We start from the raw sequence: 20,197 nt of genomic DNA, 5'->3' as shown, positions 1-20,197 counted from the left end.
AATTTTAAAGTTTAAAATGTGAATTTTTTTTAAGTGGAAACTTTTGGAATTTGTAGCGATAAGATGAACAGTGTAAAGAAATCAGTCAAGAAATGTAAAAATTAGAAGGGAAAAACGAAATTTGAAAAAAAAATGCAAATTTCTGCAGGAAATTTAAAGTTGAAAAGGTGAATTTTTTTAGTACCGTAATTTTCTGACTATAAATTGCGTTTTTTTTTCATAGTTTGGGTGGGGAGGGCGACTTATACTCAGGAGCGACTTCTATGTGATTTTTTTTTCACAAATTTTCACAATTCAAAAATCCGCGCTGTAGTGAGACCGCGACAAACGAACCTCGATGTAGGAAGGGATTACTGTCATTTAAACTGTAAAAGTGACGTCACCGGCACCGCGCGGCAGTTGTTTACATAAAGGACAAAGGATTCGATCACGGGATGACGAAGATGACGAAGGGCCCCACGTTTGAAGGATTTAATGATTTGGAGTGACACAAGGTTTGAAAAACGTATTTATGTTATAGTTATTTGATATATTTTATTTCGTGTAGCAACTTTCGTGTTCAGTAGTTGTTGGCTCATTGAACTCTTGTTTTGTTAAATAAAGAGCCATTTACCAAACCCACATCTTTCCTGGTACTTTGTCAACTCTACAATATAGAGAATTTTGCACATACTAGATGTGTGTGGCGTGCGGCGGCGTTGTTGACATAAAGGACAAGGAATTTGATCGATGGATTTAATGACACAGATGGTTTGATAATATTGTTGTTATTTGAAATATACTTTATATATCATTATATGGGCCTGTGGAATAATTAGAAATGCAACTTACAACGAGTCCGACGTCAGCGGCGCATATGCGGCGCATATGCGGCATTGAATGTTACGTCAGGCCCGTTCTCAGCTCCTCGTTTGTGTATATGTCACGTTAGTATACTGTATCGTTTAGCCTGTTTTGCTGGTTCATGTCTGTTCTTGGTGTTGGATTTTGACAAATGAATTTGCCCCAAAAGTGTGACTTATACTCCGGTGCGACGTATATATGTTTTTTTTCACTTTATTGTGCATTTTATGGCTGGTGCGATTTATACTCCAGAGCGACTTATAGTCCGAAAATTACGGTAAATTGAAAGTTTTGGGATTGGTAGGCGAAAGATGAACATTTTAAAGTTGGAACGAGTTGAATTGGTCAAGAAATGTAGAAATTAGAAAAGGAAAAAGCTGAATTTTGTGAAATTTTGCGCAAAATGTTTAACGTAAAAACGTGAAATTTTTAATGGGGCATTTTTGAAAATCCTCCCTAATGTGATTTGAATGTGCTGAATGATGTGAATTTCAAACTGGAACAATGTAAATGTGAAACGTTGAATGTGTCATTAAGAATGAATGGGGAAAATGTTGCCGTGAATTTTGCAAAAACTGAAACCTTTTGAAATTAGAAAAAACTGGAATTAATCACGTGAATATTTGGAATATGTTGAAATTGGAATGAGTGACTCGGATGAAGTACGTGGAAGTAGTAGCGGGACAAAAAAGTGTGCCGAATGAAAAAGTAGACTAACGTGTGAAGGCCTTCGTCTTCACACAATATATGTTTTTTCAAATCTTTGCCTTAAGTAAGGGGCACTGTTAAAATGTTCAAAGCGCTAAACCGACCGATTAATTGGCCGGCTGTTTAATTTAACATCAGTACCGCAAACGAAAAGATTGCCTTGAGCTGAACCCGTTCTATTATGTTGCCCAGAAGAGGGAAGGCTATTCATCACAATACCAAAATATATTCCCCCCAACACAACGCTCTACAAAATCTTTCGGATTGGTGTGAGTTTAGCGTAGCCACATAACGTCCTTGGTGGCAAAAATCATTTTTACATGGGCGCTATGTAAAAGCAAAGGAAATCCAGACACACTAGCCAGATTTATAAATAAACGACTCACTCATAGTGTGTGTTTGGCCTCAGCAATTAGGCCTCCACGCACACACGGAAGCAGTTAGAGCAAGGGAAGTGCCAATCGGTGCCAGTCGATGGCTCCTGGCCTATCAAATGTTTCCATGGAGCCGGTGACCTCCATGTAGCTGCAGTGGGGGTTGTGGAAGAATGAAATGTTTTCTGGACGGAAGAAGAAAAAGAACAGAAAATGAACGCACAATCGGAGAGTGACAAAAAGAACTCATGAATCCAGTCAGATGTGAAATAAACAGCATTTAGTATAATGGACATCAAAATACAATCATGACAAAATTAACAGAACCATTTGTAGTTCTCTGCAGAGGATAAAGAACATATGAATTACAATCCGTTGAAGGGTCAAAGCACGGCAGCCTACTGTATTAGCAATAGCATTAAGCTAGCAAACTGAAAGGCCAAGTTGGTTGTTCTTTTATTTTCTTGAAACTATCGCTGACAAACTACGTTTTAAATTTTTAATTGTGTTCTCTGCCTATTAACATTGATTGGACAGGCCAGGTCTCCCTAATGTAATGTCTCGCCAGTGCCACTGCGGCCGACCGGGCGGCGCTTTGTTTTTTACCGGCTGCCGAAGCGGCGGTGAGATTTCTGGGATAGCTTCGCCTTTTGTGTGCAGTGGCACGCATGCGCACAGACGAATGGACGTTGGCTGGTGTTTGCGAGGGTGGGGGGCATATCCAGAAGCGGGTTATCCCTCCCTCGATGACTTTTTTTCCCTCCACAATCTTTTTGGAAAAATTTCCAACTTTTTGTTTCTCAGAGTTCCAAATGTTTCCCCGACTTGTGGCAAAAGAACACTGCCGCAGAACGTGCCGCTGGCCCATTCACTGAACCGAGGCGCACGAGGCAGGAAGCAGCTGCACTTGTGAAAGATGTTTTGTGTTGCCCCTCACTTTTTCCAACTCAACGCGAGCACGTTACTTTTAAATTGCCCGGCCGCCATTTGGCCGTGTGAGCTTTTGTTTCCAGCTAGCTGAAGCCGCCACTTTTCATTTTATGTGTGAAATAACACTTGTTTGGAGGAACTTTGTGAAATCGCCGTAGCAAGACAGGAAAGATATTTGAAATCACAATCACAACATTAAGGGAAGAGAAAAATCTCGATGCGTCTTTTGGAAAAAATAGTTGACGACAAAGGCAAAACAACCCAATGGCTAGTATCCTCAAGGCACCACTCACTGTACCTGTCACGTAGTGCTTGCATAAAACATCCCTGCTGCTCTTATGTAACAGCATGGTGAACAGGAACACACACACACACAGCAGTATGTTTTCACCGAGGTGTTAGCTTACGTCACTTCTGCCAACTGCAGCCAAAAAGCATTTGTTCCCCGGTGGAAGCGTTTAGTGTGTTTGTGAAGAGAGGACATTGTTCATGTTCACGTGCTTCCTTCCTCTATGCCCACCCCCACGCAAACATTTTCAGGTGATTCTTTTTCCTGCTTGACCTCTTCTGCTTTGTTGTTGTTTGCCTCCTGACTTTTCTGTCCTCCCTGGTCTGCAACGACCCCCCCCCCCCCCCACGTACCCCCCCTCGCTTTCCTCTCTCTCCCTCCCTCCCTCTCTCTCTCTCTCTCTCTCTTCCCCCCCTCCCTCCCTCCCTCCCTCCCTCTCTGTGTTTAGTCTATGAGGGCCGTGGGGGGTAGCGTTTGTCCCAAAAGCTGTAAAAAAAAAAAACTGCACTATAGGTCCTGAAAGAAAAAAGGATTACAGTATACAACAATGCTTCTTAATTATTTTCTCTTTTGTATTCTTAGGAAGAAGAAAATAATTTAGCTCCCACCACCCCAACTCTCTGCTGCGACTATAACTTTTTTCGGTTGTCTATAAAATTGTTATGAATACTCCTCTGCACAATATTAAATTCTTAGTAACATGAAAGAAAACCAAAAAGAAATATCTGTTGAATAACACTTTTTCTACTCTGATCTCTATGAAAGCACGGTTGCCTTCTACTGTCATGGATGTGCAATTACAATATCAGCAGGTTTTGTTGCCGTGTCAACTTCCTGTGCCGCTTCCTCATGTCAGCATCGAGGCCTTATCATCTTACCCCCCCCCCCCCCCCCCCCACTCCTTCCATTCCTTCTGTCTGGCTTTCCCTTTCTTCCGTCTGATGGCGCTGTGAGGAAATGGCTCTGATCGCTTCCTGAGGAAATTACACCCACTTCCTGTCTGCGTGCCTCACCACCTTGCACTGTATGAGTGCTCCTCTCTTGCTCACTCTCTTTAAGTATCATGTGTGTTTGCAGTTGGGAATCCCCTCAGCAGCGGCTAATGAGCCAGTGCAGCCGGAGGAGCGGGGCGAGTACGCGGCAGCCGTTAGCCGCCGCGACCGCCAAAGGTCTATTTTTGGTTGAGCACAAGAGTACCGGAAGTGGGCTCCATTGTGAGCGTCTGGACCCGACTTGTCCAGGTGCAGCTTGGAGTGCGTCAAAGGGCGCCATTTTGATTTGATGCAAAAGGAACGGTCATTTTTTTCAGCTGCCCCGAGATTGACGCAGCTTGGTTTCATTCAACATTGACTCAGTTTGTTGAATTGTTCTGCATATCAAATTGGATTTCACCCATTGATATGTAAAACAAAAATAATGTTTCTTTTATATTATTAGCATTAGTACCATATTTATATTAGCATGTCAACGGTTTATTACATGTTTTGTTTGAAAAATTGTTCTCTTTCTGTCAAACTGCCTCTTGCTGACTGCCGCCTTTCACTGGGACCTCGGTTGTGTCACGGGGACCTCAAGGCACCACTGTACCTGGCAAAGTGACCCTACACTAAGTTGATATTATAAATCCAGATTTCACAGTCGTAGTAGAATTTGTCAAACCTTGGCCAATTAATTTGTATAGCTTTTATTCTATGGCGTCTTAAGTAGTGTTGGACCGCAGCCTGGAGGGCCGAGGAATGCTGCTGTAAAAACTAAACTACTTGTCTCGCGCGCACACACACACACACACACACACACACACACACACACACACACACACACACACACACACACACACACACAATCACATCGGAATGGCCCCCTTCCACATATGTGGCGAGTCTTAACTCCCTCTCACACATATACATACACACACGCCAGCACGCACGCTCGATGGCTATCATTAGATTGATGCCACCTGACACTTAGTAATAGCTGGAATGTGTCGGGTGGGAGAGCACCGAAACCACGCCTTCCCCCGCCGTCACCTCTTAATAACTTTTGAAGGACTCGAGCATGCTAACTATGCTAAGCTAACAATAATAATTTCACCCAACATTCGCCACTCAATCCTTTTGACCTCCCTGGCCGACTTGAGCTTCACACTCTGTCACGACGTGCGTCACACTCGTTTGGCAGGCAGCAGTCCAGTTCTCAAACTTTGCTTCAACGACAGCCAAAAGGATGGACTCGCGCGGCGTGCATTTTTTGTGCTTCTTTGGAAATCCGACCTGCATCATGTACGTGTACTGAAAGAGTCGTGCACTATCCGTCTGTGTGGCGTTATTTTTGTGGCCTTGGTAGTGCAGCGCAGGCAGCGTTTGGTTTGGTTAACCCTCCCCACGCGTGCGACTCCAAAACGACCCGCAGCCCACCGCAAGCGACCGTGAATGAATGGTTGCATTCTTCCCCTCGCTCACTTGCTTGCTCACTCAATGGCTCGGTTTCGCCTTGGCTCAAAGAGCTTTGTTGCAAAGAACTCACCTTGACCCCCAAACGCTCGTCGGCTCTCCCGGTCGCCCAACGACTGTCGCATTCACATGTCAACACCTTCTTTTCTCGTAGAACACAAAACCAGAGTCTGAGTGCGGTCCTTTGGGAGATGTTGCTGTATGAATTTCAGAAACACAGATCATCACAGCCGTTTCTTTCATTGGAGGACTTCCATTGTACACATGTACATCTATGCTATGAAAAAATATATATTTTTTTCATTTCTGTCCACATCTAATCTGACACAATTTCCAACCATTTGCAGATGAAGGGAGGCGTCGATTTATGCCTGTGCTCCAAACCTCTGTTATTGTTGTTTCCTGTTTGGTCTGCCTCACCTTCCCTTGCTTGTTCATCAGGCTTCTAGCAACACGAAGCTCTCACTTCCCCAATCATCGGCTGGGAGTCAATGTTGAAAGCAAGCGACGTTTAGGCCTTGCATGATGATGAGCTGCCCTTTGCAAATGTGAAAAATTGTGAAACGGGCTGCTTTCACTATGCCAGTTTTGACATTTATGGATATGGAAGCAAATTGCTCTGCATTTTGACTGTTTACTGTTTAATTTAGCAACTATTTTTACTGTTTCACTACAGTGCCCCCCTCCCCCTCCACATTGACCCTCCCTTATTAGTCAGTGTTCCGGCAACACAATTCTCTTACACAACGAGCGCTTCTTAATGAACTGGAACGACTCGGGAAGTCATTCATGAAGGCAACCGGGTACTCGGCCCACAGTCTCTTGACCTTACCACAAAAGGCGCGTCTCGCCCGCACTGGCGGCCCACGCGTATCATCTAACCACACCGAGCGATGACCCCAGCGTGCAATTAAAATGAGATAATTCCACCAAGAAAGTGAGTCGACCGTAATGAGACCACTCGGTTTCCCGTTAGGAGCCGGTTTTCTTTGCTCCTCTGTGAGGTTGTTTCGGCGGCTGCCGAATAAAAGAGGCTGTGTGTTTGGAGGAGGTCAATGTGTCAGGCTGGCTCGTATTTTAAAGCACGTTGCTGTCTGAAACATGGAGGGCAATTATAAATAAGACCCGCACTGTGTGGAAAGCCTCCATTATAGCATCGTTCCAGCCAAAAGTCAGATGGAAAACAAGTCATCATGCAGTCAGCTAAAAGCCAAAATGTGTCTTGAGAAGAACTTAATGAGCCCTCCTCTGGGGATATGCATTTATTTCTATTAAACATGCCAAATGGAACGGGGGGGCACATCACATGAGCAGTTTGGAAGTCCATGCTCAACGTAGCTAAAGTAGCAAACTGGCACCGATGTCGCAAAAATTACAGTCAACTCGCGCTCCAAATCCACACTAAGATTTTGTGTGTTTGTGGAATGCAGGGCGCGTTTGGGGCTCGGGCACAGCCATGAACATCATCGGGGCTGAGGACGAGGACTTTGAGAACGATCTGAATGACGTGGTGGACGAGCGCTGCTTATTCAGCAGCATCGAAATGCTGAAGGAACGCCCCGCCCACCTGCTGGTCTTCATGCAGCACGTCATCCTCCAATTTGACCCGGCGCCGCTGGTGAGACGTCGGCGGGCTCACTGCTCGCTCACTTTCACATATGGTCGACTCGATTTTACAACAGATATTTTAAATATTCTTGGCACCAATTCACAAATGTTAGATGCAATTCAAATGAAATTTACCCGCCGTCATCCAGCGATACTCTGGCTGTTGCCATGACAACGTAGTTATCTATTAGAGCGGAAATAGGCCACGCTCGATTGTAGCGGACGACACGAAGGTGAACTTTTTGGACTGTTTTCTACCAGAGAGTTCCCACATCCGGGCCGCTTCTCCTTTCTCACAGCGGCTAACGTGAACACGCGTGTTCATCAAAGACTTTGTCATCGTGACTCGTTTTCATGCAATTGTCTCTGTGTACTTCCATGAGTCATCATTATCGTGTCTTGTGGGCTAAGATCATCTGTGTGTGGTGCTCTCTCAGCTTTGTTACCTCCACGCCGACCTCCTGAAGAACCTCAATGCCAAAGAAACCAAGAAGCAGTTTGTGGAGTTCCACAACACCTTCTTGGACAAGGGCGCGGTAAGTGGGAAAGGAATCCCGAGCACTCATCACATACAAGGTCGATGTAGTGAAGAAAAATGTAAAAAAAAAAAAAAAAAAAAAAAAAAGGAAAACATTTTGTTAACTAGTAACATGAACAAAATCTACCAGATGTACAATTTGATAAATGTTAAACCGTTTTTTCCTTGTTCAAAGTTTGAAAAAAAATCTCCCAATCAAAAAAATATTAGGACTACTGTTTTAAAAATTTTTTTACAGTTGATAATTTGACATTGCTTTTTACTGTTAACAACCAAGCCAGTCTTTTTATTTTGCTGACTCATACAATATGGAGTTCATTTTCTTTTTAGAGGGGAGGAATAAATTAATGGTCCTTTTTGCAATTAATTTCAATGGATAATGGAGAAGCTGATTTAAGGACTTAATCACAAACGTAATTTATAAATCAAGGTACCACTGTATGAATTCTCACTAGTAAAAAGCAAATATTCTCCTGCGACCTGTCAACTTCCTGTTCAGCCTGTGAGAAAACCCACTTGTCCCCCAACTTTCCATTCTTCTCCCATTCTTCTCCCATTGGACTTCAACCTTCACCTAGTAACAGCTGGAAGGTCATTTGTAGTGTCGAAGCGTCCCCTTGTGGTGATGTAGCGTCACTGTCAGTTATGTTGTCATATGTTGTGCAGATCCTCAGAGTCGCAGTACCTCCCCGCATAGCCACCGAACTGGGTGAGCTGCGCTCCTTTGTGGAATTTTTTTTTTTGTGGCGCATATGACGTGTGACGTGACCTCGTCCCCCCCACCACCACCACCAGACCGAACGCGCCCGGACATGCTGTCGGAAGACATCCTAAGACGCTATGCCTACGAAGTCCAATTCGAGCAGGCGGGTGAGGTGGCCAAGCAGCTGGAGGACTTCCGCAAAAAGCGCAAGATGGGGATGACGCCCAACGAGACAGAGCTGATCGACGTGGAGAGCCACTACCCCACCGACCGCATCCCCATGGAGATGAAGGAGAAGTCGGTCGCCGAGAACCTGCTGGATAAGATGTCCGAGACGCAGTGAGTGTCCCTCCAATTCGTCCAGGCCTTTTCCTCCAAAAAACAAACCCCCAAAAGCGTGATGTGAATTTTAATGGCGGGGGAGAAGGTGTGTTAGCACTGCCTAATGTTTAATTCTATATATTTATGCACCTCATGTTGTGTTTTAATACTAAGTTAATGGCCATTATGCCGCTCTTTCTGTTGTAGCCACCTCAGCCACATGAGGGCAGTATAAGACCAATGGACATATCATGGTTGAGACATCTCAACTCCTCTCATCTCGTCAGTACGGCACTAAAATTAATTAGTCTTAGCAGAGGACGACTATTAGTTTTCGTTACACCACTCCATGTTGTTGCTCTTTTCCTGTTCAGTATGTTACTGAAAGGCTTGTAACACTGCAACATAGATGCAAATTACCATTAGGTTAAGCCTCTTTTTTTTTTTATCAAATTGTTCACTTTCTGCTGACATAGTTGAGTCGCGTTCACCACCCCCAAGTCTTATGCTTGCAAGTCAAAGCAAAAAATGGCACTTGCTCGTGGGCTTCTGATGTGTACTAACAAGCCTGCTTTAATTTTTAAAACAAACAGCTCAAAGCCACAAGTTAAAGTCTAGACTTTGCCTTAATCACTCAAACCTTTGCACTACAATAAGCAGGTCACATGATTAGCGTTATGAGATGTGTTAACAGCGGATTTAAGACTGTTTGGGGAGTGGAATGGGCCGCAAGTGGTGCCACGCTGGCAGGAAGGCTCTGGAGCTGGCATGCGGCCAGCTGGGAGGCAGAGCTGACCATTCACCCTTTGCAAACCGGCATTACTCTCAAAAGGGATCAAATCTGAAAAAGTGCAGGAACGATATCAGGGCATAGACATGTCACTTTTTTCTCAAAAACATGAAACAATTTTGTAGTATCATTTGTTTGTTTGATTCCTTTGATATGGTCCTAATTTGCCTTTGTAACAAAAAACAAATACATGGATGGCCCACCTCATCGTACTTGGGCACCGGGCCAAAACAACATCTTGCCAAGTTACGGATAGCGCTCTTTCTCCTACAATCAACAATCAAATTGTCTCATGTAACAAGCGTGTCTGTATTGGCTGGCACGCTTGCACCCTAACCCTCCCCGACAAAAACCAGCGTTTGTGCAGGGAAGTCCCAGGAAAAGCTCCCCGCCCCTCCTCTTTGGATTTGACAACAAGGCGCAAGTGTCGTGTTTCCGCTGTCTTGCCTGCGGGTTGCATCAGACGGACAAAAATGCTTAAATAGCCTTTGCGCTCACACCGACCGCAGCATTCCGAGCTTGCAGGACACACAGACTTTACTCAACTTTTGCTTGACTGAAAATTTAGCTGGCTTTAAAGTTACTTTTTTGCATTCAGATTACAGTGCAGCTTTGCATGCGTTGCGCACTTTTTTGTCTATTTTTTTGTTTCTTTTTTTTTTCTTCTTTTTGAAATTAGAATATGTTTAATAGCTTGATTTGTGAACCAAACACGGCGGTTGGCTTTAATTTGGATCACAACAAACGCGGTCGCTTTAGGTTCCACTGGGCCAAAAGACACAATTTTTTACTCGTAAACAGTCGCACAAGAGAGCGGAAACATGCTACTTAAAAGAAAGAGGTCAGTCTGCTTCCCAAAAAAAAAAAGTATTTATTTCCTCAATGATCGACAGCATTTCCTTCTTTTTTCAGACCAACCATCGTCTTGGATGAAGAGAAATGGTGAGTTGAACATGTTTCTCAGAAACTTGATTATTGTCTTTGGACGGATGATTTGCATGGTGTTGTTAAACTTGGATGAGGTCAAAGTGGAGCTTAAACAAGTCGTTCGTTGCCTGTTAGCCCTGTTCATTCATGCGACATTAGCTGTGTTCATTCATGCGACATTCTCTGCCAGACAAAAGTGACTTCAGTGTTTATGACCACACCCAATATCTCCTCTAGTTGCATCATTATGTCTCCTGCTCGTTTGACTCCCCCAGACCCGTTTTTGACGAACGTCATCAGCGCCCAGTGATCCAATGGACACAATGAGCAGATGTGCGCACACAAAGGAGACTTTCTGCTCTCGTGACTTGTTTTGCGATTCAAATCAGTTAAACACGTATGACGTGCTTTAGGCACAATGATCAAAGATTATAAAGAACATATCTTCAAAGCAGACTGATAGATTCTATTTTTCAAAGAAGGCCATCACACGGATAAGCACCTCATAGATAGCTGCTACCTTGGCAAATGGCACAAATTTGCCAAATGAGATGAGTCCATCCGGATCACACGGATAAGCACCTAATAGATATTTAGGTCATCATATTAATGTGATGAGTCCATCCATCCGGATCTGATGTTGACTCCTTTCAATGTTGCCTGTTTTGTAGCCAGTCCATCTTTTCGGCAGTGTCCTACTTCATGAAGCACCTTGGAGTAAAAACCAGGGCAGTGGACAGCAAGAAGTCCCGAGGGGGCTTCTTCCGCAGTAAGCTGGTCAAGGTAAAAGCAAGTGGACGGAACTGTTGTCGGGACCGTGCACTTCCTTCATATGGCGTCCTCCTTCCTCAGAACAAGAAGGACGAGTCCACCAAGACCAAGCCCAGAGGCGGCTTCCCGGGGATCCCAAGCTGGATCGCCGGCAACCGTATGTAATAGCGATTCGGCTTGTGGCCCCGCTTGCCGACCGTTTTGATCCGTCAATGACCGTTTCTCTCTTGTTACAGCTGAGGTCAAACCTAAAACAGAAGCCGAAGGTACAAGTCGTCCGAGCACTCGCTTCCACTGCACCGCCTTATTTGTGAACAGTGAACCCCCGCTTAGTGCGTTAGACACAGAACCCTACTAATGACCCCCCGCACCCAGGCATGTTTGCATGTCCCAATCACACAAGGTTTTGTACTCTTGAGTGCTTGCTTGCTTGCTTGGTTGTAGGTTGAGTTGCGCACCCCCAGAGCGGAGTAACCGAACCCCGCCCCCCGAATCCGGTGTACCCATTTTTACTAAACAGAGTGCATGTCGGTGGTTTTTTGTTTACCCGCCACCTCGTTCAAATGTCCTAACTTGGCCCTCTTCTACTGTTTTCTAGCGGACAGGGAGAAAGGGAGTCAGGAGCGTAAAGGTCCAACACCCGTCCGAGGATCCTTTGTCGACTCGACCGCGCCCTCCCTCCCCGGCAGGAAGTCGGGCTCCGGAGGCAGCGGCGCCGGCGCCGGCCCTCTTCCTTTGGTGGAGATCACGGACGGGTCGGGCAACAATGCCAGCCTGAGCAACAGCCACGAGGCCCTGCATTCCGATGGTACGTGCTTGTGGACGCTTTGGAGAAGAAGCGTGTGGCTCAGGATCCCAAACTTGTTCCAGGCCTCTCCAGCAATCGTCTGGAGTCGGTCAACTTGTCGGAATGGCCCGACGTGTCCCCCGTGGGGCCGGGGTGTTCGCTGAGTGTCGGGGAGCCCTTCTTCGTGGGCGACGCTCCCGCGGAGGACAACCCGGAGAAGGACTGGTGAGGACGCGAGGCGAATTCAACCGGCGTCTGTCGTCGGCCAAAGTCAAGCAATACGCGGCGGTCCTCGGGCCGACGATGTCTCGTCCCTGCTGTGTGCTCGCTTTGTGCCACGTCGCCCCGCCTCCCTTCCGCTGTCGAAAAAAGCCAAGCTCGCACCGGTGTCCCTTGCAACCTTTCCTCTCCTTTCTTCATTCCTCTTGTCTTGTCCTAATGTTTGAACCAGCATTTTTGTTGCCTTCTTAGCATCGTTGGCAATTTAGTGCAGAAGTGTCTTTGTCAAGCGTCTTTGGGTCTTTGAATTGAATGAATTATTATTATTGTGTCAGCAATTTGGTTCTCAGTTTGGACTCAAATTAGGGAGGACTTGATTTCAGGCGCAGATATTTGTTTCTTGCTCCTCGTATAGTGCAACTTGTCAAGTCAAATCAAGTCCATCTTTTTACATGGCGATATGGGAAAATTTGGCCACCAGTCAAAATAATGCTGTTTTTCAGCCGTATGTTATTTCTATAAGAGGCAAAGTATGAAATGAATTTCTGTGTGGTCGCCTGCCTCTTTTGTCTGCACGTCTGGGCGCGCGCAGCCCCGCCGACGCTCGTCTTTGTCACGTGTGCATTTGCGTGTGGCGCCAGCAAGCCGTGTTTGCAGCCAAAAGTCTCAGTTGCAAGTGTGCATAGCTTAGGTGTTAACCTTGTGCTGTCCCGTGTTTTCACAGGCGCAAGACAAGGTGGGCGCCTTCACGGACACTGCTACACATGCACGCACACACACACACACACAAACACACACACAGAGTAGCACAAGTTAAGTATCGTTTTTCTGGAATTAACTTGACTGTTGGATCCAACTGGAGAATGGCTCGCTCATTGATGTAAAGGTTTTTTTTTTTGCACTTGCATTTTGCATGCTCTGTGGAACTAAATTGCCACTCAACAAGATTCATCCATTGAAAAGCATTGAGATTTTTTCTAAAAAATGTATCCCTCAAATATCTGATATTCTTTTTGAACAAAAATCTTTTCGATTTTCCGTATCAAAAAGAGATAGTTAAAGAGGGAGGTCATAATTCTTGAAATATTTCACAAATATTAGTTTAGGAATTCTGTGTACCCTGTGATTGGCTGGCAACCGGTTCAGGGTGTCCCCCGCCTACTGCCCGATGACTGCTGGGATAGGCTCCAGCACGCCCACAACCCCTGTCGGGACAAGCAGTATAGAAAATGGATGGACAGATAGTTTAGGGCAGTGTTTGTCAACCACTGTGTGCCGCGAGTGATCGTCAGGTGTGCCGTGGAAAATTATCCAATTTCACCTAATTGGTCTAAAAATATTTTTTGAAAACAAATTAACCAGGATATCAGCTCTGTGTTCATCCAAACATGCACAGGTTTCACATTAAGTGAGTAAAATATCCTGAGATTGACATTTTGTACATGCAACGTTTCATATTCTAACAGTGAAATCTTTCCCAAAATATTAAGTGCACTTAAAAAAGAAATATAAAAGATGATAAAATACGTTTTTGAGTTGATTCCTATTCAAGACACTTTGATACGAATGATTATATTGTTACTATAGGTGGCTACGTCTTAACTGATTTTTGTTGGTGTGCCTCGAGATTTTTTCCAATGAAAAGGTGTGCCATGAATGAAAAAAAGTTGACAAACACTGGTTTAGGAATCATGGGATGAAAAGAGGATAATGAAATTGTTTTTGTAAGAAAAAAGCGTTTTTTCCTGTTTTATTTTTCTGATGCTTTGTGCAGTCTTAGGATGAAAAGAAGAAAAGGGATTTTTTGCAGTTGATTTTTTTTTAATGAACTTTCTGTGATGGATGGATGAAAGTCAGTTGGCGAAGCATGCGTTTCATTGGCCAATGTGAAACGTGGCCTGACGTGTCATTTTCTAACATGCCTGTTTTTCGTTTCTCTGTCATTCCTTACGTCTGTCCACTACGTCATTCTGCTGTCTCTGAACTTTTTGCCTGGATTTTCTTACTCCCGTCCACATTTTACTGTTGTCGTTCTTCGTCTTATCCCCGTCTTATTCCCTCCCTGTCCACTTGCGTCCCCTGCCTCCCTCTCACCTCGCACCGGCAGTAAGAAGGTGGCACGTAGCGAGAGCGCGCGCGTGCACCGCCAGCTGTCACGGCGCCGCGGCTCATCCCGGGCCAAACAGCTGCGCTCTCGTAGCGACGTGGACCTGCAGCCGCCGTCCGCTGGCCCCCATTTGTAAGAGTGCACAGCAGGGATGGACATGAACCTGCGTTCAAATAAGTATCATTCATTTGCTCCGCCCACAATGCTAATTATGATTTAGCATGTTTATTAGCATGCATGATAGCATTTGTAGCTTAAATGTTCTGTAAGAATTGTTATTATAAATTTATCAATCATAAATTCCAGATTTCTTTTTGTCAATGAAACATGGATAAGGGGCAGTCGACGAGTGTACTGCAACTATGTGACTTTCATTCCGTTTTTGTACCAGCAACGAAGGAGCGGCGACAGCTGTTTCGGATGGCTCGAGCTCGTCGCCCGCCAGCCCCGCCCCTCAGCCCGAAGAGATGGAGCCGCGCCTGCTGGAGTTCGAGCAGGATCCGCCCAACTGGAGGGAGCTGGCCTTGCCAGAGGCACTCTCCGGTCTCAGCAAGAAAGAGACCAAGAGGCAGGAGGTCATCAATGGTGAGAACGGGACGCAAACCTGGTTTGGGGAGCCGCTTCGTTTTTTTACCATTTTTTTCCCCATGATCTGGATTCATTTCTTCCCTGTAGAGTTGTTCGCCACGGAGCACGCCCACGTGCGCATGTTGAGCGTCCTCCAGATGATCTTCTCCAAGCCTCTGGAGCGAGAGGAGCTCCTCAGCTCCACCGAGCTGGCCGCCATCTTCCCCAACCTGGACGAGATAATCGAAATGCACTGTGAGCTTTTGTTGGAGTGCGTTTGGAGAGGAGGTAGAAGAAGTAAAAGGTGGCAATAAAGCGCTCTGTCCCGTCTGTCCAGATCACTTCTATGAGAACCTGAAGAAACTTCGTCAGGAAGACAACTTTATCGTCAGATCCATCAGCACGACCGTCCTCAACAGAGTAAGAACTCTTTTTATTTTGTGCCCTCCCTCCAATCTTTTACTTAATTTTACATGCAGTCGTTGTCGATCAAAATGAGCTCAAATATTGGAAGACTATGTTTTTCGATAGTAAATCATTGTTTTATATTCCTGGTCGATAATATATATGCATTTATAGAGTGGGTATTTTTTCCACTAGACATGTCCAATATTTTTTTTTGTGCCGATACAGAATTTGACTGTACATTTGACTGTTTTGCATATTTTTTAAATTTCATTGATTTCTGTCCCTTTGAGTTTGAGGGCACAGAAGGGGAATGGTTCCAGAAGCTGACAGCCCGCTTCTGCAGTCACCAATCATGGGCTCTGGACCAGATCAAGAGCAGGCAGAAGAAGGAGGCTCGTTTCAACGCCTTCATTCAGGTGGGCACACTGGAGTAACAATGTCCATCTTGGCGGTAAGACTAAATAAAGCACGCTGATGTGATGACAGGAGGCGGAGAGCAAGCCGCAATGTCGAAGGCTGCAGCTGAAGGACATCATTCCCATCGAGATGCAGAGGCTCACCAAGTATCCGCTGCTTCTTGAAAACATCGCCAAGAACACAGGTGTCTTTCTACTGAATTACTTGTCGCATATTTTAACGAATCACATCATTGTATGAAAGTCTGCTAGCTTATTTGAACATAAATATTGCAGCAACACACTTCGACTGGAAATGGAACAATACTCGCAGACTGGAAATGGAAGAATAATTTATGAACATACCTTGTAAGCAAACACTGTAGTCAAGCTAATGCTAGTGCTAGCGTTAGCAAGAATATAACGAATGCATTTCGTACATTATTGTGTTCCCCAAGAATAAAATAGCACCTCCGATGCAATTCATCTGATACAACTACTCAAAATACACCAACAATAATTAAAAACAGAGCGCACAGCACTAAAATCAAAGACCGATGCTAATGCTATGAAAACGAGGGCATCATAGACATGCAATAATATGAACGTGAAATACGGTGTCTTATATTTGTGTCATCTCAAGCTTACTGCTTTACTGAATCCATCGTTTCCATAGATTGAAGGAACTGAACCATCAAGTCTTTCTGCAAATTCTTCTCTATACTGACAAAAGATTTCTGAAACATTCGTCCTTGAACAAGCAGAACAGATGTGGGAGCACTGCTTGAATTTTGCCCACAGATGTGGGAACAGGCACTTCTTTGAGGTTCTGATGCTGGGGGACGGTGTAATGAGTTGTGTGGATTGATGCATCCAACAACGGAACATTTTGATCTCTCCACTTCGGCATCCTAGAAATGTTTAGACTACAAAAATCTCTCTGAGTAATAAAAATGGCAGATTTGCGAAACCGTTTACCCACACCCATTACCTTGTTTTGTGGTCCCGCTCCAAAGGATGTGACGTGATAGATAAAAATACGTAATAGAAAATGGAGAAAATTGAACGGAGTCAAAAATAGCCCTCATACAGATCACAAAAGTATCTCTGCAACACTTGGAGGGATAGATTACCCTTTTCTATAATCTTGGAGATTCCAAGAGCACAATAAAATAAATATAAAAGCAAAAGAAATGTGGATTTTCAATGTTATGTCTCCTTTAAGAGTGCATTTGTGCCAGTTTGAGTCAATTTGAAATTATCGTATGCATGGCAGAGGATCCCGGTGAGAAGGAGCGCATCCAGCAGAGCGCCGAGTGCTGCCGAAAGATCCTCAACCATGTCAACGAGGAGGTCAAAGTGATGGAGAACCTTTTGGTGAGAAACTCAAGGCCGCTGTGACTGACTCGATCATTCGGTTTGGCTGGAATTCCAATTTGTTCTGTTCTCGCAGACCCTCAAGGACTACCAGCGGCGATTAGACACGTCAGGTCTCAAGCCCAGCAACGAGCTCTATACTGAATATAAGGTACGCGGCGATGGGGGGGAAAACAGCAAATGATGAAAACTGAGAAACTAAGGAAAACATTTATTAGTGTGACTACTCGCAGCTTTCTTTTCCATTCTGCTTTTTTAAATATTTTTTATATATATAAATTAGAACATCGACCTGACTCAAAAGAAGATGCTGTATGAAGGCCCCCTCACTTGGAAGGTCACCAAGGAGAAGGCTGTGGGTAAGTAACACACAGGGGAGGAGGGGGGGTCTCACCAAAGGCCCGTGAGCACAAAGCACATGATGGCGTGGCGGTGATGTGTCCCCACCAGAGGTGCAGTGCGTGCTGCTGGGCGACCTGCTGGTGCTGCTGCAGAGGCAGGACGACAAGATGGTGCTCAAGTGCCAGAGCAAGAGCATCATCGCCGTGCAGGAGGGCAAGCAGATGCTCAGCCCCATCATCAAACTTGACTCTGTCTTCCTTCGCGAGGTGGCCACAGGTCAGTCGCACACTCAGACGGATGAAGCAAAAACAATCACCACATTTTGGGTAAAATGAAAACAGCAAACACATTTGAGAATGTTTGCAAATAAACAGGACATTTTTTAAGCCAGGAAAATCTAGCCTGCTGACTGTGCTTGGTTCATTTTTCAGATTTAAAGGCCTTCTACGTGATCTTCACCTGGGACAGCGGCGCGCAGATCTATGAGCTGGTGGCGCAGTCCGTGGGCGAGAGGAAACTGTGAGTGCCGCTTGACGGGCTGACAAATTGTTACTCGCTGTCATTTTTCAAGACGTAATGGCCTCTTTTGTTACCTTTTTGAGGCTGCTCATGCTTCTTGTCTAAGGCAAGTTCTAAAATGTGCATGCGTGCGTGCAGGTGGACAAACGTGATCAAGCAAGCGGTAGATGATCTAAAGAAAAGCGGTGCTCCCATGAGGATCCCCCTCCCTCCTGGAAGTGGAGTCACCTTCGGTCCTTCTGGGTGAGTGTGTGAGCACGTTGTCTGCCTTGCTATGGATTGGGGGGACCAATTGCAAGCTTTGCTCATATGTTGTTACGTGTTTTCCCTTTTGTGATTATGGCCATTTGTGTGTGTGTGTGTGTGTGTGTGTGTGTGTGTGTGTGTGTGTGTGTGTGTGTGTGTGTGTGTGTGTGTGTGTGTGTGTGTGTGTGTGTGTGTGTGTGTGTGTGTGTGTGTGTGTGTGTGTGTGTGTGTGTGTGTGTGTGTGTGTGTGTGTGTGTGTGTGTGTGTGTGTGTGTGTGTGTGTGTGTGTGTGTGTGTGTGTGTGTGTGTGTGTGTGTGTGTGTGTGTGTGTGTGTGTGTGTGTGTGTGTGTGTGTGTGTGTGTGTGTGTGTGTGTGTGTGTGTGTGTGTGTGTGTGTGTGTGTGTGTGTGTGTGTGTGTGTGTGTGTGTGTGTGTGTGTGTGTGTGTGTGTGTGTGTGTGTGTGTGTGTGTGTGTGTGTGTGTGTGTGTGTGTGTGTGTGTGTGTGTGTGTGTGTGTGTGTGTGTGTGTGTGTGTGTGTGTGTGTGTGTGTGTGTGTGTGTGTGTGTGTGTGTGTGTGTGTGTGTGTGTGTGTGTGTGTGTGTGTGTGTGTGTGTGTGTGTGTGTGTGTGTGTGTGTGTGTGTGTGTGTGTGTGTGTGTGTGTGTGTGTGTGTGTGTGTGTGTGTGTGTGTGTGTGTGTGTGTGTGTGTGTGTGTGTGTGTGTGTGTGTGTGTGTGTGTGTGTGTGTGTGTGTGTGTGTGTGTGTGTGTGTGTGTGTGTGTGTGTGTGTGTGTGTGTGTGTGTGTGTGTGTGTGTGTGTGTGTGTGTGTGTGTGTGTGTCAGGCCGAGTGCGCCTCAGAGCCCCACGGAGAATGGCGCTTTGAAGAGCAGCGGGGGTGAGAAGCTTGCTCATTAGCATTGTTTGTTCATTGCCTCCTGGCTAAAACGGCGTCCGTGTGCAGATCACGATAAGGACAGCTTCAGCGACGACAAGTCGTCCGATCCCCGCCACTCTCTGATCGACTTCCTGTCCGACAAAGGCTTCGACCTCCTGGGACACTCCAACAGTGAACAGGAGAAGATGGCCGCCAGCGCCCTGGATGAAGGTGAAACGCCGTCCTCCCGCGCAGGCCGTGATGTCATCGCTTAACGAGCCCCCCCTTCCGGTCTTGTAGTCATGCTGCTGAAGAGGCTGCTGGTAGGGAGCATCAGCCTGTCGGAGGACGGAGAAAACGGGGAAGAGCCCAGCTATGAAATGGACAGCTGTCAATCAACAGGTACTCGTTGGTGTCCGCAGATACAAGTTTGATGCTTTCCAAAGTGTGCACATTTCGAGCACCGTCACTTGTCTGCCGTTAATTGAGCCTCGGCTTGCTTCGAAGAAGGCCCACTGACTGAGGAGAAGGAAGTTGTCGACGCTAAAGGAGACACGGAGAGCTTCCCCTCAGAGACGGCCAAGCTGGTGTTGCCCCCGCAGAGGATGGAGCAAGTGTGCCAGAGGCTCGTCAGACTGGAGCGGCAAATCAAGATGCTCCAGGTGACTCGAGAAGCAAAATGGAGAAAAACATGCAACTTTTTTACACAAGATGCTCTTCCTGTCTCGTAGACTGTTGAAGAGGAACATCACAGGCTACAGGAGGCTTTGTCTAAGTTCTCCTTGGAGGGCAGCCACTTTGCCTAAGAAGTCAGCTGCTGGCCATAAGGTGAGACATTGCACAATTCCCCGAGAATTGTGCTTTTGAATTGTTCTCGAGAGATATTGTGCTCTGTAACTACGATTGCTTGAAGTGAAGCTTTGAATGAGTGCTTGTCTGTTTTTTTTCTGTTCAGACTTTTTTTTTTTTAACTGGTGCTGGTTTGGAGTGCAAGAGGCTTTTGGAGAAATGTCCGCAAGCCTTCCCTTCGCTCGGACGAGTCCTGGATATTTACTGGAGGATGAACAAGGGGAGGAAAAGGACTTTTGCGGCCAGTGCTGTGGG

At 45.7% G+C, this 20,197-nt stretch overlaps 1 protein-coding gene across 4 annotated transcripts in view; it reads left to right on the top strand.

The window, feature by feature from the left end:
- The window catches only part of arhgef1 (Rho guanine nucleotide exchange factor (GEF) 1), a 23,584-nt gene extending 3,387 nt beyond the window's left edge, over positions 1 to 20,197 (top strand). The window contains exons 2-30 of one of the 4 annotated variants that reach the window (XM_085917633.1): positions 7,025 to 7,212; positions 7,640 to 7,738; positions 8,407 to 8,449; positions 8,536 to 8,782; positions 10,467 to 10,496; positions 11,153 to 11,264; positions 11,334 to 11,409; positions 11,489 to 11,518; positions 11,851 to 12,060; positions 12,123 to 12,264; positions 12,983 to 12,994; positions 14,366 to 14,497; positions 14,757 to 14,950; positions 15,041 to 15,187; positions 15,270 to 15,352; positions 15,631 to 15,756; positions 15,827 to 15,941; positions 17,012 to 17,112; positions 17,189 to 17,263; positions 17,396 to 17,471; positions 17,563 to 17,730; positions 17,886 to 17,973; positions 18,112 to 18,216; positions 19,062 to 19,114; positions 19,181 to 19,324; positions 19,394 to 19,495; positions 19,601 to 19,755; positions 19,825 to 19,921; positions 20,049 to 20,197. In XM_085917633.1, the coding sequence (XP_085773759.1) occupies positions 7,025 to 7,212; positions 7,640 to 7,738; positions 8,407 to 8,449; positions 8,536 to 8,782; positions 10,467 to 10,496; positions 11,153 to 11,264; positions 11,334 to 11,409; positions 11,489 to 11,518; positions 11,851 to 12,060; positions 12,123 to 12,264; positions 12,983 to 12,994; positions 14,366 to 14,497; positions 14,757 to 14,950; positions 15,041 to 15,187; positions 15,270 to 15,352; positions 15,631 to 15,756; positions 15,827 to 15,941; positions 17,012 to 17,112; positions 17,189 to 17,263; positions 17,396 to 17,471; positions 17,563 to 17,730; positions 17,886 to 17,973; positions 18,112 to 18,216; positions 19,062 to 19,114; positions 19,181 to 19,324; positions 19,394 to 19,495; positions 19,601 to 19,755; positions 19,825 to 19,899 (3,128 nt within the window). In that variant the 3' untranslated portion in view covers positions 19,900 to 19,921; positions 20,049 to 20,197. The other 3 variants (XM_085917630.1, XM_085917631.1, XM_085917632.1) reach the window with 3 other exon arrangements.

The sequence above is a fragment of the Syngnathus leptorhynchus genome, chromosome 8 (genome assembly GCF_054491065.1).
Source record: "Syngnathus leptorhynchus isolate UIUO chromosome 8, UIUO_Slep, whole genome shotgun sequence".
NCBI classification, from domain to species: Eukaryota; Metazoa; Chordata; class Actinopteri; order Syngnathiformes; family Syngnathidae; genus Syngnathus; species Syngnathus leptorhynchus.
This window is presented reverse-complemented; position numbering and strand designations above follow the sequence as displayed.